General features: G+C 36.6%; 1 protein-coding gene across 2 annotated transcripts in view; it reads right to left on the bottom strand.

Moving 5' to 3' along the window:
• Positions 1-18988, bottom strand: part of LOC145675635 (carbohydrate sulfotransferase 11-like) — a 73318-nt gene that overhangs the window by 39672 nt on the left and 14658 nt on the right. For both annotated transcript variants that reach the window (XR_014129173.1, XM_081746183.1), the window contains exons 3-4: positions 10012-10128; positions 1433-1668 (exon numbers count right to left, since the gene is read on the bottom strand). Coding sequence is in view for 1 of the 2 variants with exons in the window: in XM_081746183.1 (XP_081602309.1) it covers positions 1433-1668; positions 10012-10128 (353 nt within the window). In the remaining variant the exon portion in view is untranslated. The remainder of the gene's footprint in view (positions 1-1432; positions 1669-10011; positions 10129-18988) is intronic.

Genomic DNA, 18988 nt, shown 5'->3' with positions numbered 1-18988 from the left:
ATGGAGATAAAAGAAGATCAGAGCGGAGAAATAAGAAGAAAGGTAGTTTCAGTGGTGAAACAGAACGTAGGCAGAAAAACTGGAAACCTTAAGAAGGAAAAGAAAGAAGGTTGAAAGTAGTACGAATAAGAAAGAACATTGTTAAGTAACAAACAGACAAAGGAGGAAAAATAGTAGTCAAGGAAGATAAATTGTACAAGGAGAAGATTGAGGAACTGTGCGATAAAACACGAAGTAATAGGAAAGAAAATCATGAAAGAAGATGTGACAAAGAAACTGTAAAGAATATGAAGAAGTAAGTTTCAAGAAATTGCTGAATAAGGAAGGCAAAGTACCAAAAATGAAGAGATTTCCAAATATACTAGGTACGTAAAAAGAGAGTTCGTCTGAGACCAGTGATGGAGTGTAGGAATAATATTTTCGAACTCCTATGAGAAGAATTAAAGAAGACTGCAAAAGAGATAAAAGAAAGGATAAGGAAACAAACGAGTTAAAAATAGATGTTAAGAGTATGTAAGAACGAAAAGGAGAAAGGAAATAAAAACGATTTGTGTAGTGCAGATGTGAAAGCAATATTTCCTATCATTAAAAGAGAGTATGTCTTGAGGGCATTGGAAGAGGGAACAAAAGATAAGACTATGAGAGGTGGAAAAACGAGAAAGTGATAAAAGCCTTTGTAGTATAGGTTAAAAAGTTATGAAAATAAAAGAAACATTAAGCATAAGGTCGAGATGGATTCTGGTACGTGCGGAAATTGTAATGGACAAATAAAAACAAAAAAACCAAGAAAGCGAGAGGAGAGAACATTATAACGATTTTTATGTATGTAGACGATTGTTTGGGGATATGAAAAGGGACTAGGATGCAATTGCAAGAACGTACTAAGAGAACTGACGATGAGCAGAATGAATAAAGTTAGAAATAGAAGAGGAAAATAAGATAAATTTTAAGGATATGACTACAAAGAAAGACAGTGAAAGTTCAAGACAAGGTAATACAGGAAGGAATGCTCTGCCGAAATATACTGTCATCCCGGAAGGGTCGAGCCTGACAATGAGGCGAATAGGACCCAAATGACATACTAACCACTTATCAGTGCAAGGTGAGCAAGTTCTTAGTGATGCCAAATCATTAATTACAATATAGGCCTACACTGTTTATATATATTCGAGAATCGTCCAATAAAGGTTTATGAAGAATGCATTTATTCTTTGAGAGTAGCCTTAAATTAGATGCAATGGATACATTAATAAGATTTTGTAGTGAAAGAAATGGATGCTAAACAGATCAATCGAAACTAAAAGAAAACCTCGGAAGAAACTCAGTTTCGGGATACTCATAGGTTCCAGTTGACAATTTGACTATCTTATTCATTGGTTGTTACTTATAGCAGAAATGTCTTTGGCAAAGAAAGTAAGAGAATAATGGTTACCTGTAATAATCACCATAAGGACGACTCCTATTGACGAGATGAGTGAAAAAGGCGATCCAGGAAGTAGAAGCTACTTTGTGAATCCAGCAATAGACAAGGCGATGGCGGTGGTTGATTAAGAAATTGTTTTTGTTCGTTGATAGTATACGAGAGCGACTTCTGTTGTCTCCAGCATTGCTTTGGAGCAACCATTCACAACCTTTCCTCAGGATGAGTCGCCTCACCAACTGCTCTCTCTGAAATAAGGACATGCGAATTTCAGTTACATATCTATGAAGTTTGAAGGGCAAAATTTTCTAACCAATATCTGAATCTAAAATTTTGTGAATTATTTAACGCACTGCACACGTAATGGAATATTCATTTAGACAAATCAATTACTCCCTCGTGCTCCATAGATTGACACTTATGCTTGCAAGTCAGTTATGCTTGTTTAATTTTAGAATTTCCTTTGGGCTATATATTACAGTGAAATGTTTCCTTTTGACGTCTGATCCTCAGCGACACAACAGAAGGATGGGCTATGCTTACACGTCTTACGTTACAAATTCTGTACACATCCAGAAAAAATAGGCTGGGAATCCAGACAGTCAGAAGATAGTGTGTTGTTGAACAGATTTGAATGAAAACCCCCATAGAGAACACGCAAGTACGAGTGATTTCTCTTGACGAACTCAAAGTGGGACATTCTACACAGCAAGTTGTGAAAGTTATTAACAGTGTTTTATAAGCAGGAATGTAGAATGAAGGCGCTATTCACCATTGGTTTGACAAATTTTAGTCTGATGACAGCATTCAAAGATGAGCTCCTTGGGAACACCATGGAAGTAGACTCTCGGAGAAGTGTGAGTGTCATTGAAGAGGAGTTAGGCATCTACCACTGTCGAAAGGTTTCCGTGCAATCGGTATGGTTAAAAGGTTGAACTCATGGGTACCACATGAGTTAATACTGGCAAACAAAGTTTGCCGTCCGAAGGCGTGCGGCTCTCTGATTGTATTTGGTAACCGGAAAGGTTTCCTGCATTGGATCGTCACTTATCATGAAAAAATGGATCTACTACGACAGTTGTAAACTGTGAGGACAGTGGTTGTATTGCCACTAATATCCAGGATAATTTGTTGCTGGAAGGGGTGGTCTATGGTGGAGGTGATCCACCTTATCTCTCTTTGTCGAGAGTAAACTCAGGATCTTTACAGTTCTGAACTCGATGAAATGCACGGTAAACTTGTGCTCAGGCGTCCAGCAATGGTCAAGATACATGGGTTTTCCCATGTTGCACAAGAATACTATCGCGCAAAGGACGGTGGAAGCTCTCCATGAGATGTAGTATGAAACGTTTCCTCATCTATCCTATTTCCCTGATACTTCTCCCAGTCATTATTGTTGATTTTGGCATCTTAATCACTTCTTGGAAGAGAAGATCTTCCCTGATGATTGGACGTTGCAATATGCAGTTGAGAATTTCTTCGCATTGCAGACTACAGAATTCTTTTGCCACGGAACGCAATTGTTGCTTGCGCCACGACAAAATTAGATTTTTGCAGATGGTTACTATTTTGATCAACCAGTTATTGAGTTTTCCTTTATTTACTTTTTTTTTTACCTTTGGCAATAATGCATCTGGGGCAGAATTTCACTCGCACCAACGCCGTAAAAGAATTCTGACTGAATGTGAAAGTTATTAACAATGTTCAGGAGAAGCTAAGTATTAACTTTTGTCGAGACTTAAGTCCAATGTTGAAATTTTGAAGGAGAGACATATTAAAAAAATGTAAACAAATTATTAGATCATACTCTACTGTTGTATATATAGTCCCCTGGGCCTTGAGTCAAGGGATGGAGAAATTTATCAATTTCATCTTTACCATCGTCAAGAGACCAGCGTACACAGAAGTCTAGCTATCTTCAACATCAGAGCATTTGGTCATTTACCTTGGAGTTCATCCTTGCTTGGAACAACATTGATTCCATGACGTCACACTAGGAATAAACAGTAATTTCCTTTTTACTTTCTGTTAATTCAGCTTAATTCTGTTTGTAGAACCTATTCTCGAGCTATCAGCCAGGTGAATATATATTGACATCCGACATTTCGAATACAGACATCGCATTCATCTTCAGAGATTGTAATGAAGAGTCCGGAGACGTATATAGTGACAATTTAGGATAAACAGAATAGGTATGAGGGAAAAACGTGTATTGATATAAAGCTTTTCCTCATATCTATTCTGTCTATCAATACAGAACTCAGTACGTGCATTTCTAATCACCCATAGTATTTTTCGAGATTCATTTAGATTGTGTGCTTTTACCCGGGGACATTCCAGAGGGGTCCAAAGTTGATGGGAGAGATTTTTAGAAGAAATTTTCCGGACATTCTCCCAGTTTTCCGTGTTCAAGTACGTTATGGACCCCAATACATAGCCAGTGGTGCCCAGCCCCCCTCATGTCCATGACGCACCCCCCTCAATCGCCTATCTGTAGGTGTTCTTCCATGAAAAAAAAATCTCTTCGATTAATTTTTAAACCCTTTCAAACATATTTATATAGATTTTTAACCCCCCAAATATTTCAATGACGCAGTTATAGCCCCCCTCCTTGTGGGCACCCCTGACATAGCACCTCTGAATACATTGTTTCATGCTGAGGAGAATGAACTATAAACCATGACTTTCCTGAACAGTCTTGATGCAATAGGTATTTAACTGCGAGTCTACGATTTTCATTATACCAACAGGGTTAATGGGCCCCAGGGACTTACTCCGTTCTCCATGGCCCTTAAACATATCTTTTTTTTATGTTTATCGAATGGAGTCGGTTTGATTCGGATGTCCGGATGACACGTTCATGTCCGTTCCTTGTCAGTATAATGTGCTTATTCCGTAGAAAATACGAAAACTTGATTTAGGGGCCGTTCAAAAATTTTGTGGCCCTTAATCGAAAAACTAATTATTGGCCAAGATCGAAATCTTTTGATGCATTTTTTGGACCATTTCCAAACATTCTTGATAAAGATCACAATCTTTTGGTGCATTTTTTATCATTCCCCAAAATTCTTGTTTTATTATTGAAATTGATCCTTTTCGAAAGTTGTCAATTGCTATTCACATGACAATATAAGAATGAAATTCTCACACGTTATTCTTGCAGCAGCAAGTGGTGGAACGCTCCCTCACTTGCACACTCATGTCCAAAATGATTGTCGCATATCTATACCTGTCTTCTTGTAAGAATATAATTTGATAATGATTTTCCAGGGTACTCTTAATACTGATACTAAGTATATAATCGGGAAATGTAGGCCTATATTTGTGGTAAATTTCATAGGAAAAGAATGATAAATACGAAAATTAGAATGAGTAAAACAAAATGTTGCTAAATGGATAAGAAAGTTTTATTTTCGTTTTATTGTTCTTATTTACTGCTCTTTTGACGTGAAATTTGCCACATACATGTCTTTGCCGATTATAAACATACTAACATTATAAGAAATACCGGGCGAAATCGTTATCAAATTATATTCCTACAACAACATATTTATAGATATGCGACAATAATTTTGGACATGAGTGTACATGTTCATTTGCGAGTCACTAAAACTTCTTAACCTATCCCAACCGTAGTTGATGATCCGTTACACTACGTACCTATGACTTTGATTGCCAATAAAATAGGAATATGAATTTTTCATATGTTGTTGAACTTGAATTGTCTCTGCAAAAATTTCACTTTTGGACTTAGGCCACGTAGAATATCTCGGAAAAGAAAAAAACAAATCGATTGAGAAAAATCTAATCGTGGAATCTCTTATTCTTCCAAAGTCCGTATCGCACTCTCTCTAAATTCTCCTGGCATCTCAGTCACGAAATCAATATTTACTTTTAAACTTCCTAAGTGGATCTTATCTCCAAAAATAATTCCCCATTTCAGGATACATGCTGTTCTCTTGTAAGTTATACACTTTTTATTGAAAATAGTATTTCTATCTCCCTGGTTCGCAAGTTCGGAAGTTCGCAAGTTCGTCATGACAGTTTGTAGTATGCGAGTTCCGAGTCCGTGTGGGCTCTTGCCTCTTATAATGAATTTGTACTGACGTGCTTGTAGGGGCGAATTTCCTCTGTTGCCGGACGCAACTGTCGCAGTCCATTAGATTTTTTTTTTTTTGGTGAGAGGTAGTTCTTGTAACAATTTTAACAATTTTATCGTTAGCAAGTAGCACTAGTAAGTTAGTACTATGTGCTGATGATTTCCAAATGTCTATTTGAGTAATTCATCAGTAATTTCACAAATAATTCTCAGTTTGGTATGGATTGCGATCAGCTATCTTGGTAGGTTGAGTTTGCTGATTTGGAGTAATTTGCTGAGATGAAGTTCTTTAAAGACAGTTAAAAGTTCATGTAGTGTTGACAGTGGTTCTTCAGGTTTGGCTGATTTTTCGGACGAGGTGTCAGTCTTACTGATGGGGTTAACCTTCTCCGCATATGAAGGTTTGGTCCCACTCGGTGTTTCTAAAGCCAGAGAAGAGTTTGAAGATAACGACGGAAATTCTTCTGCCTTGAGTGCATGTGGTTGCGTACTTTGGAGACTTAAAACTTTGTGGTTAACAGAGCATCTAGTGTAATTGGCTGGATGTCCGCTGCCGCAGTTTGGACATTTGACTGAATTGTCTTCTTGTTTCCTGGTACATTCATATGACATGCTTTTTCTGAGCACTTAATGCATCTTGATTGGGCATAACCCGAGGATTCTGTATGGAACAATCTTTGACATTGGAAACATTGAACGTGGTGCTTAGTGCCTATACTGTTCAATTTTAATGCCGTAAAATTCCAGGAATTTGAAGTCATAAATTTCCTTTACTATAGGTGTCTTTTCTAATGTCACTAAAACAAAGACAAGAGAGTACCTCCTCGGCCTTTCATTTGTTGAACTGTTAAAACGTTGAAATCAGTCTTGATATTAGCTAGATTGGAATCAATAGGAAGTTGTCGAATGATCTTTTTCTTTTTCGGCCATTTCTAGAGCATATTGTAACTTGAAATGTTTGCAAAATTTGGTTAATTCTTCATAGTCTTCTTGTGAGTGGCATTGAAATTTAATTCTATCTGGATATACTGCACACTAAGGTATTTAAAGGATCCATGCGTAAGTGTATAGCCCTTACTGTCAGGGTACTCATAAATGGTAAGGCTTTTGATATATCTCGTAATACCATCTGTATGATGAGTGTCCTTTGTGATATTTTGTGGAGTGTTTTCAGCAATAGGAATATCCATCCGCTCGTCCGGATCAGCTGATGAAAGCTCAGTTTCCGCTAAGAGAGCATATTTATTGGTCACAGGTACTGCTGTTGTAGTCAATAGATGAGATTTCACTGTATGTTTTGCCATCTTAAATGGTGGCTCTTCAGAAAATTTCGTGGAAGTTAGTCTTGCCCGCTCCTGAAAAGAGCCGGAAGTTGCTTGTCGATTACTACGATGAACTACAGTATCAAGACCTGATTTGACAGGACGTCCATAAACATCAATGTGATGAGCAGTAAAATGTGGTCCTGAACATAAATCGCATGTCTCACCGGACATAATATGCTGCGTGTCCAATAATCTTACATTTGCCGGGGAGACGCGGTGGCTCAGTGGTAGAACGTTCACCTCCGCTGCTTAGGGTCCCTGGTTCGATCCCAGCTCGCGCCGTGTGGACTTTGTGGTGAACAAACACCGTGCTCGTGGATTTTCTCAGGGCTCTCCCGTTTCCTTCCACTTTCTTCATTCCACCACATATAACACATCTCTCATCATCATCGTCTTCTTTAGTCTAACCGGCATAACCGTGGGACGTAAAACGAAGATTTCATTTCATTTTTTTAAATTTTCCGGCTTAACCAGTTCATATTGCTTGCTTGCCCCTGTGCGATCTCGAAGATGAACAACACGGTTAGCACTAGCGTTTTCCATAGCTCGAAGAAGTTAGATCTATCGTCTTTGACGTCCCAACGATGAATCGATGTGATCCCTGGTTTATACCTGATTTTTTTTTTTAATTTTGCATCATCATGACTCTCGCTTGTGCGCAATCCATGCCTTTACATAATAGTATAGATTATTCTGGCGTTACACATGACCAATGAGTTTTAGAAGTTTGTCTTTTAAATTTTGTTTTACGACTAATGCTGCTACGGGGGGAAGGGGGACAAAGGTTTTGACTCACTTAAAAAAAAACTCATTGCGCATGAGGTTTACTCCAAAATAATGTATTATTACTAGATGAACCTGCACTCTCTACACAACGCATCATTTACCTATCATCATGAATGTCCTTGGCATTCTACACATCTGTACATGCCCCTTTACAGACAAAAGTGAAGGACGTCTTTATAAAAGCGGCAAGGAATATCATAAAGGGGAGATTGTTTCGATTATTTTTTTTTTCAATATCTCGCACCGTTTTGCAAGATTTGAGCCTACTTGCGGTCATATGATCAGTGTTTTCTTTCTTCGTGCATACAGTATATAACAAACAAATACATTACACACACAATTAATTATAATGTCAGTGATATGGTGTTCATTGGGCAAAACAGTCCAAACAATAAAGACTCATCTTATCAGAAAAGGGTCCAAATGGGGCACTCGAGTTTCCGAACGATATGTATCATATATGAAAGATGATGTTAAACTATGTACGTACATCTACAAATTTATAGCGGCTGAGGGCAACATGGAGAAACATGAGAGCCGGAAGAAATATAGCAGACCGCAGGGCCCAGCAACAGAAAAGGCTAAAGAATCATTCGTTCCGCGCGTGAATGGCCACAGAAATGAAGTTAAATGTTTAGTAATAGATGCATAAGACCTGCTATATGTAATAAACATCATGGTCGCCATATTGAAAGTGGCCATCTTGAATTTTGATTCACAATATAAAAGCTAAATTGGGTCATGTGGCATTTTACCAGAATACCAAAAATAGCACTGAAATTTTACCAGAAATACATTGGTGTTAACTATTCTATAGTAACTATTGTGAGTTGAGAAGTAACATGCAAGAAGAACGTATATAAACTCTGTGAGTCCGTCTCACCTATTGTATGTCCTGTTTGGTGACAGAAAATACGCGAGAAAGCTCATTGGGTAATATCTACCTTATCAGCGAAGTATTCAAGTAAGATTGAGTGGTTAGTAGGAAGGTTAATGTACCCTTGATCAGTGAGCTACTGTTAAGAAAGTGCTAGAAAATGACCCACTTTAGCTAGAAAGTGCTAGGAAGTGGAGAAGATCAGAAATATAGTTTTTGGTGAATATTGATACAGTGGTCGAACAATAAGAAACGTTAGAGATAGATGAAAGCGTGTCAGGTGAGAACAGCTCTTGTGTTTTCATCACACTCTTATAGATACTCTTCACATCAACTGTCCTTCATAGATTTGTATGTACCTTTATCAGTATATTTGCTTATGCGATGATATATGATATTTTCCTTGAGAAGAACCACGTCGTAATTGTACCTGTAATCACCAGCCCTCCTTTGTGTCTGTGTTTTAACGTGACAAAAATATCCATTTTTAACACTTACTAGCTCTTTGCATGTGCAAATGCTCTTTGTAATTTTTTCTAGATGTGCATCATGTGCCAACATTATTCCGATAGGTTATTTTAAAGTTCGTTCAAATATTCCCTCAAGACTTTCTTTCATGTTAGTTCTCAACTCACAATAAAGTTACTACAAAATGGTTAATACCAATGAATCTCTGGTAAAATTTCAGTGCTATTTCATATGCCACATGACCGACTTTATATTTTATACTGTGAATCCAAATTCAAGATGGTCACTCAATATGGCGGCCTTGATGTTCATTACATATAGCAGATCTTATCATGCATCTACTACTTAACATTTGACCTTAATTTCTGTGGCCACTCACGCGTAAAACGAGTGATTCCTTAGCTTTCTGTGTTGCTTGGCCCTACGGTCGGCGATATTTCTTCCGGCTCTCCTGCCTTGCCGTGTTGCCCTCAGCCGCTATAAATGTGTATATGCACATAGTTTCACACCCTCTTTCATGTTTGATATATGTCATTCAGCAACTCGAGTTCCCCATTCGGACTCTTCCCTGGTTAGACTGGAGACATAGTTATCCTTCGTTTTTCATTAGCATTTGGCCATAAAACAAACGCCGGAGAGATATACTAACCCCGTATACAAATGTATGATGTTGGAATGTGTAAGTCGTAGGATATGATGCTTTACTTTTTAAAATTTCAATACTTTCAGTGTACCCCTTAAAAAAGTAATAAAGAAATAACGGCCATTCATTTTTAAAATATTCAATTAGAACTGAACAATCTACACAAAATTTGCAAACCGTTTAGTGAAAACGGAATCTTTGTAGAGCTTATGCTTCCCGAGATATGATTGTCAAAAGAAAGGGTCACAAACATATAAACGTCCACAAGTATATAAACTTTTCTTGATTACAAACATATAAATCCAGGATTTTAATATATAGAATATCACAGTTCTTTTGTTTGACAATACCCTATAAAACGACAAGTCAATAAAGGAAATACATAATACTTACTTCTACTTGTTGGTGATTATAGATATGGCGCTCTTCCGTTACATTACTATGGTTAAAGCGAAGTGAAACTGTAGTTGATGTCATGATTCCATTCCACTGTACAACTAATGATGTTACCTGCAATTAAAATAAAATTAAAAGGAGCCAATATACTTTATAAGATCAAACTTATAAATGGAAGATAGAGAGAATTAGGAGAATGGAATGAAAGGTTTTAGGTGTCATCCGATAAAACTCTTTATGGTCATACTCAGAAATATTTCCAATTTCAACGCTTCGATTTTATTCCAAAGTTATGTCGAATTTTCTGGTTTCTCTTTTCAAAAAACACATTTCTTCACGGTCTATTCAGAGCCATTCTCAATTTCAACCTGTTTGATTACATTCCAAAGTAGAGATGCAAAAAAGCCGGCTTTTTTGAATCGATGTTTTTTTTTACATAAAAAGCCGGCTTTTTGGAAAAAAAACGAGAATTTTGGAAATTTTGGCTTTTTTCATTTTCATGATTTTTCTATCTAAATAACTTTCTTATAGTATATTCTATAGTTAGATAAGAATTCCATGACCTAAATGCCATATTTAGCTCTGTAATTAACCATCAAGATGGATGGAGCACATGTTTTACGAATTAAAGCTAACATGAAGAATGTAGTATTTGAGGGCAATTTTACAGGCTATTTAACTTTATTTTAACTTTTGAGTTATCGACATTTTTTTCTTCTCTAGATCATTTTAGTTTGTCATCCGTGTTTCATTTCTAAGATCTTAGTATTCTAGCTTCTAGCACAAAAGTTAAACTTACGTTTTTCTACATATCCGTCAAAGCATACGTTTTTCAATATGTCCGTCAAACCGTACTTCCACATCTTTGTTATACTGTAGCTGTGCAATAATTTTCCGGATACAACATTGAATACCAATTTATACAAATAATCAGTAGCGGATTTAGAAAAGTACTTTGGGAGGGGTTTCTCTAGTTGTTTCGTTTTCTAAAAAGTCCTAATTTTATTTGGGAGGTGCTTGAAGTTTATGAGTACAGGTATAACTAATATTTCGTTTCGTTTATATGTTTAGGAATAATCTTCCGGATACAATCTTGAAGATCATTTTATATTGAGAATCAGTGGCGAATTTAGAAAAGTATTTTGGAAGGGGTTTTTCTTATTAATGTTTAGTTTTTCTAAACATTCGTAATTTTTATTTGACGGGAGCTTAAAGTTTATGAGTAAAGGCATAAGTAATAGATATTTCGTTCGTTTTAGACATTCCGCAACTTTGGGGAACAGGCTTCAGTCCGAAAGACCGACCCCCTAACCTTCGCAAAACCGTCACTGCTGGTAATTAGTAATAATAACGATTTAAAAACAATAAGAAAGGAAATCGGCCAACTCCTACACTCCTAGTCGGCCAGTACACGCACTATTTCTACATTCACAGATGAAATAAAGAAAAGCTTTGTCAGAATGGTCGAATTCTGGGTTGAATCCCGGACTTCCCGATAGAAGCGCAAAAGCTAACCACTCAGTCATGTTTGTTGTGCAGTTGTATTTAGTTTAAATATATTTCGTAGTCCTTTTTTGTTGGTAGGGGGGAGAGTTCCGTAATGATATGTTGAATCCCTCTTGTTGAAAATTCAGAAAACTTGAGGATTTGGTAAACCGTCATGGTGGTTATATAAAACTTAACTGTAGAATTTCAGGAATATACAGAACCAAAAGCTCTAGATGTGCAGCCTTTAAGTGTATCATATAAATCGAAGTATTTCTCTTATGTTTTGTTTTAATTTTATTTTGTTTCAAAAAGAGGGTATGGAATATTTTGAAATAAAAACACTACATACAATTTTGCTAGTTATTTGTATATTTTTTAAAAGAAGTTTTTACTTTTAGGGTTGGCTCGTTTACACCAGCTGTTTTTTTTTTTTAAATAACTGGTTTAAACCAAAAAAATAAAAAAGAACAAAAATGCGAATCGTGTGAACTTCATGGTGACGTTTCCACATGTCAAACCATCTGCATTAATCTTATTTACTTTTCACCTTTTAATCAAGGTGTCCCATGTTCAATTCTCGGTCGAACTACAACCCTTCTTTCATGTGTAAACCAAGTAGCGGTTCGGATGTCACTTTAAGCGAAAGTCTTCTCCTTGATAACCTCGGTATTACGTAAGGATGTTAAGCCTAAACATACGAAATGAAACCAAATTATATATTTCTGCATGTCTGTTGTTTTATAAAGAAGCCAAAGTTGCTTAAATATATTAATAGAAGTTGGCAAAATTTATCGATTGCCTACGTAGCTTCCAACATTAGCTTGGATTGGACTTTCAATTATATCTACATACTAAATTTGTAATTTAATACCTCAGTTTTAGCGTACTGATTATGATACGTTGACCTTTAACTTTTACATGGAAAGCAATAACAGGATTTTCCTGTTATTGTTTTACATTTAAAATAATGACGGGATTTTCCCGATGGCTAGGGCGGGAGTTTCTCAATTTAAGAAATTTACTGACCGGACTTCTTTAAGCTTATGGGACCTCTTCCAGCATAACCCCGTTGTTGCATAATAACACCAAGGCAAAACAAACTTATGTCTGTGAATATGTAATATAAATACATAAAGCAAAATATCTAAATAAAAAAAAAACTGGTTTAAATCCAGAAAAACCTGGTTTAAACTCCCCCCAAAAACGGGTTTTTGGCATTTTCAGAAACAACCATGGTTCTTGCCAACTCTGCTCGCTTTTGTATATAGGAGGTAATTTTTTTTTTTTTTTTTTTGCATTATATACATTGGTTAATCCTTTGGAATTCATAACGTAAAAATGTTGAAGTAAAATCGTTTGAAATATCTTTTTGAAATTCATGGTTTACTTTCGAGGTTTTATATTATTATCGGCATCAACCACTAATTAAATGACTTTTTGTGTTATAGAGAAGCGAAACAAAGTCTGCTTTATCAATAAAGCAGAAATTTGAAAATAAAATCCTAAGCAAAAAAGCGAAGCAGAAAAAACCGAGTTTTTTTTTCAAAAAAGCCGTTTTTTTCCGAGCCCTTGCATCTCTATTTCAAAGTCATATCAAATCCTCTGGTTAGTCTTTTTCAAACATATTTCTTCACAGCTATTCTTAATTCTATCCTGTCTGATTCTATTCCAAAATTTTTATCTAATCTTCTAGTTCGCCTATATTTCAAACTAAGATATTTCAGCAACCAAAAGTATTGAACAATATATCGTGAAGATGGTGCCACTGTTGTAAAAACATCGAAAACAGTTCAAAATAAAGTGATGTTTTTCACTTCAGATCCAGATAGTAAAACTACACAAAGGGCTAATCCAGTTTGCCGTGCAGGGGCGGATCCAGGACCGACTTTTAAGGGGGTGCGGTGGGCTGTCAAGTTGCTACTTTTAAGAGCTCCAAACTTTGGGATGGGTTTTATTTATATATATAAAATAAGAAAGTTTCCTCTTCTGGGGGGGGCGATCGCCCCGATCGCCCCCCTGGATCCGCCCCTGATTGAGACCAGACTGTGTCACGTGATTAGGTCAAAAGGTACGAAAAAAAATCTAGTCTGGAGATTCCAAATCCAGATGTGAGATATTTCAAGCACGTGACTTCCGCGTGGGGCGTGCTAGCTAATTCGAAGAAGATGCACATACTTATTATTGATTGTACTCAAACAACTTGACTTTTGGCAATGTTCTATTCATATTTACTTTACGTACTATATACGTTTTGTGTGCTGTTTTATGTACTGTAGTGAATCTGTTTGATGCTCCACTTATAATTTCATGTTCGTATCGTATGTGGAGTAAGAAAATTTTGTCTTAAAATGGGCCTCCTCGAACGGTGGGAAGCTTCTCTTGGGGGAAGGGGCAGTTGCCCCCTGCCTTCACAAGTTGCGACTCTGGTCTCAGTAAACATAAGCCATATGTTCAACTTGAAAGAAGATTTGCAAAAGCTTCACATATACCAGTAAGAGGAACATCTCGCAGATGCACTGGCGCAAATCCCGGGGGCGACGAGGGGGACATGTCCCCCCAATCTTGGACCTGGGGGGACTGTCCCCCCAATAATCTAATTTAAAAAGTGCTTTTTCGGATAAATGTCATGATTTGTGTCCGACTGCCCCAAAGGAATGTAAGATGAAATTGATTTCTCTTGGCTTTTCCATTTTTTTTTTTAAAAAAAAGAATCGTATTCTGTAGTATTTCAAACCGAACTTCGTGCTTTAGTGACTTTAGTAGTCTCATGAATATGTATTAATTCCACTTCCGCTATTTGGGCACAAATTGCAATAAATGTCAGAGGAGGATATGCCCCTCTCCTCATGCTGGAAAGTTGTCTCAGCTGTAGGTACGGGCACAAATTCCGGGGAAATGGGGAGACATGTCCCCCACAACATTGGAACTGGAGGCTCTCCCAATAATCCGATTTGAAAAGTGCTTTTTGCAGATAACTGTGATGAGTTGTGTCCGACTGCCACAAAGGAAAGTGAGATGAAATTTGTTTCTCTTGGCTTTTCCATTTTTAATGAAAATGAAGGCGTGCGACTGTGCGTGTCGTAACCTGATATGAAATCTTATCTCCTCCTCTCCCCTAGGCCCTAGCACACGAAGAGTATATAGACTATCCAATGTCAGTAGAACCCATCTTTTCAGTAAGTGCGCATTTAATCTATTTGTAGTATCAGCCTAGGCATCTACTCATGCTTCGTAAGCTAACTAACTCTATAGCCTATGGAACCCGGAGGTTCAATGCCGCATTCACAAAAGCTCTCCATGACGTCTATTCTTAGCCAACTGGATCCAGTTTCTACTTTGTATTCCTAACTCTGCGAGATCCATCTTAATATTGTCTTCCCATCTGCGCCTAGGTCTTCTTAATAGTCGTTTTCCGATTGGTCTTACCGCTAACACTTTGAAAGCGTTCCTACTTTCTTCCATCCTGGCTACATGTCCTGCCCACCTAAGCCTCCTAGACTTGATGACCTTAACAATGTTTGGTAAGCCGTATAATTTACGTAGTTCGTCGTTATGAAGTTTCCACCATTCCCCATTCCCGTTCCTCTTGGTCCGAATATTTCTCTCGGAATCTTGTTCTCAAATACTTTTACTCTATGCTCTGCACTCAGTAAGCGACCATGTTTCGAAACCATGCAGAACAACAGGTATGATTATCGTTTTATACATTTTAAGCTTCAAATCCCTCGACAGAATTCGCGACGACAAGAGGTTTTGAACTGAATAATAACACGAATTCCCTGTTTTTAGTCGACATTTAATTTCTTCGTGAATATGATTTTCGTCTGTTAATATTGATCCTAGATATTTGAAAGTATCCACTTTATCAAAAGTATTATTTAATACTTTAACACATACATAATTTTACGTATTACGGTCCCGACGCACTTTCATGTATTTAGTTTTCTCTGCATTTAGTTCTAAACCCATGTCCATGCAAGCGCGTCTAATAAGACCTCTGCATTTCTTTCTATTTTTCTCCTATCATCCCCTATTAAATTTACATCATCAGCGTACGCATAACCTGGTGAACACCGTTCAGCGCTAGGCCCTGGTTTTTATCTTTGATTTTCCTTATAACGTATTCCAGGACAAAGTTGAATAATAATGGCGACAACGCATCTTCTTGTTTCAGGCCATTCTTAACGTGAAAGCTCGTGGCCAAAAATTTTCCTACCCGGACTTTACTTTGGGATTCATTTAAACATGCCTTAATTGATCTAATTAGCTTTTTCGGTATTCCAAATTCTGTAAGAACGTTGAACAATGTTTCTCTCCTAACCGAGTTATAAGCCTTTCTAAAATCAATAAATAGTTGATGTACCGGGCTACTGTATTCCCACTTCTTTTCGAGTATTTGGCGAATGGTAAATATTTGGTCGATAGTTGATCGATTTCGTCTAAATCCACACTGATAATCTCATCCAAAAATTTCATCTGCGTATGGGGTCAATCTTGCTAATAGAATGTTTGAAAGGATTTTTATAGGATGTTAACAGAAGAGAGATGCCTCGAAAATTATTACAGTCAGTTTTGTCGCCTTTCTTGTGGATTGGAACAATGATTGATTCTTCCCGCTCTTGTGGCAATTCTTCCTTGTTGTAGATAAGGAGAATGAGTTTGTGTACCTTGTTCCACAATTTTAGCCTCCAGCTAAAATTAACTCAGCCGGAATTTCGTTTACACCCGAGATTTGTGTTTCTTTAATTTCTTTATAGCGATTTTTACTTCTATTCGGTTGGGTTCTGGAATATACGGTTCTGCTGTGTGTATCTTCCTTTCTCCACGCACATTAGTTTTTGGCTGCGTGTTAAGCAAATCGTCAAAGAAATCTTTCCATCTATTTAAAATGCTATCTGTATCAGTGAGAACTGTTCCATCAGCTTTCTTTCATATATAAGAACGATTTTGATAACCTTTCTTAAATTCGTTGATCCCTTTATACATGTCCCGAATCTTTTTATTTTTACTATTATCTTCAAGTTCCTTAATTTTAGCTTTCAAAATATCGCGTTTCTTTGTTCTAAAAGTTGTGGAAGTTTCCTGCCTGATGTCTATGAAATTTTGTGTGGTTACCGTAATTTTGCCTGTTTTGTCTTCTCTGCTAGTTCGAACCATGCTTTGTTCCAATTTTTCTTTTGAGAGAGGATGCTTCGTAAGCAAGGAAAAGAATTCAATTGCTGGAATATTTTTCTCTATAATCTTAAGGTTACATCTGTTAACGAAAGAGTATATGACATGCGTCAGTTTTCTGTTATGATTCCTGTAATGTTATTGAGATTATCATCATTTTGCTCAAATACGAGTATTGTTGAGTCATACATAATTAATATTCTTTCTTCATAGTTTTGGGGGTCATTATTTATATTATTATAAAACAATTCTAACGTTGATCTTTGTGGATGCCTAATTAGAAACATACTAATTATAAATATGCATGCATTCAGATTTCAGAATGTGTTTACGGCAGTGATTTGTAATACTGATATGTACTACTACTTCATCTACATTGCCTAATACAGTATATAATATACTCTACAACAGGTTCACCTCAGAAATCAGATTCATCTACCGTAATATGAGTTTCATCTCCCTTCTCTAGAATAAGCCTCAAATCTGCCCACCATCCAATGTTGAAGACAACGAATGGCGTATTTAGGATTTTGTTTCGAGGGGCTATGTCGAACACAAGGAAGGAAGTGAGCAATTACCTACCTGAGTTTAGAATTAAATATATTTTAACTTATGCATAAATTGGTTATAATGGCAAGAATTGCAGACCGATAAATCCTATATGATATAATACAAAAATTTAGGAGTGAATCTAACCCTTTATTTTATTCATACAAAAAAAGAAAGCATCTAATTTCCGGGGCTAATTATTCCCCCGTTTTTATTTTCTTTAATTCAAACATTTCCTTCTTTTAAAAATAATTAACCGATATAATTTTTCCTTTGTTATAATAACCAAAGTCCTGTCATGTTGATATCCGCGCAAGTTGGTGTGGAACACCAGTTTCGCTTATCAACTCCTCTTAGTTTTGGTGTTACTGATGACGGCCGACTTGAATCGCAACTGACAACGGCCGATAAAGTATGATAAGCAAAATGAAAGTAAGTAACACCAAGAAAAAGAAAGAAAAACGTAGAAAGGACGAAAGAAAGAACAAAAGGACGCAGTTCTCTACATGGAATGAAATTTGAAAAATACAGTATTATTTCTGAACAAAGAGCATAAGAAAATGGAAAGTCAATGACTTTCTTAGAAATGGTAAGAAGGATTATTATTGTGCGTGGAATGCGAAAAACTAACAAATTTATTTCGGGGCGAGCTTGAGCCCAATCCTATAGCCCCCTAAATAAGCCATTGAAGACAATTCTACTCCCCTGATCCTTCACAGCATTGTTTTTCAACTTCATAAATAGTTTGAACATCCCTTATATATATGGGATCAGTCTTACCCGTCCCCCCCAATGTTGAAGACAGATTTGCGCCGATGCCACTATAAGAAAGTGCAATGCTAGATGTAGCCTTGTGGTTAGAAGGTGAACCACACCACTTGGTTCCTAGAAATGTTGGCCCAATATATCAATTATTGTGATATTACTGGTTTTCTATTTGTATCATCTAATATTTAGCAATGTGTTTACTTTAATATAGTAAAAATGCAATAGCAGTTATTGCCCGGTAGTTTCAGAGCCAGAAACCACGACATTTGGCAACACTGTAATTATTGCTCCAAAATTTTATTGTAATGTTCTTTCTCTTAGTATCATAATAAACATATATTTCATAAAAAAGGTTTTCTTTATCTTTATAAATTCATTCTTTGGGAAGCAAAGGGTTATTCAGCTCAGTGAAACTAATCGACTGGTATATGCAGTGCCGCCGGATTTACGTATAAACTAAATAAGCTATAGCTTAGGGCCCCACTCTCTTGGGGGCCCCAAAAATTAAAGGAAACAACTGGATGTACATTTCCAAAATGTAAGAAAAATAATAAATAACATAAAATCTACATATAGCAACAGTGCTTCGTGTTGTGTAGACTTCGATGATGTAAGGAATGGGGCCCCTTTTAGTAGTCTGCTTCCTAAAATATCACTAGTTCGTTCATTTCTGTCTAGAAAGTGCGTACATTCATCTTGGTACTTAAAGGGTCCCATTACCTTCAATAGCTTAGGGACCCACTAAAGCTAAATCCGACTCTGAGTATACGATTCATTTTCGGACTCCTTTGCCGTTTATGTTAATAGTGTGTTTAAAAAGAAAAAAATGTAATTAGTGTTCGTCACAAGATGAGAACTGCTTCTTCAATTTCAACAGATGAGTCTCGTGAGCAACACTAGTTCACTCAAATCTTAGTTCTCAGTCATTGTTTTACTATTACGTAATTCATACTATAAAAACTATAAATTAAAAAAGCGATTATACGAACCAATGAAG

This window comes from Thermobia domestica, chromosome 18 (assembly GCF_964235325.1).
Source record: "Thermobia domestica chromosome 18, izTheDome1.hap1.1, whole genome shotgun sequence".
Classification (NCBI taxonomy): domain Eukaryota; kingdom Metazoa; phylum Arthropoda; class Insecta; order Zygentoma; family Lepismatidae; genus Thermobia; species Thermobia domestica.
The sequence above is the reverse complement of the archived record's forward strand: the minus strand, read 5'-3'. Positions and strand labels throughout refer to the sequence as shown.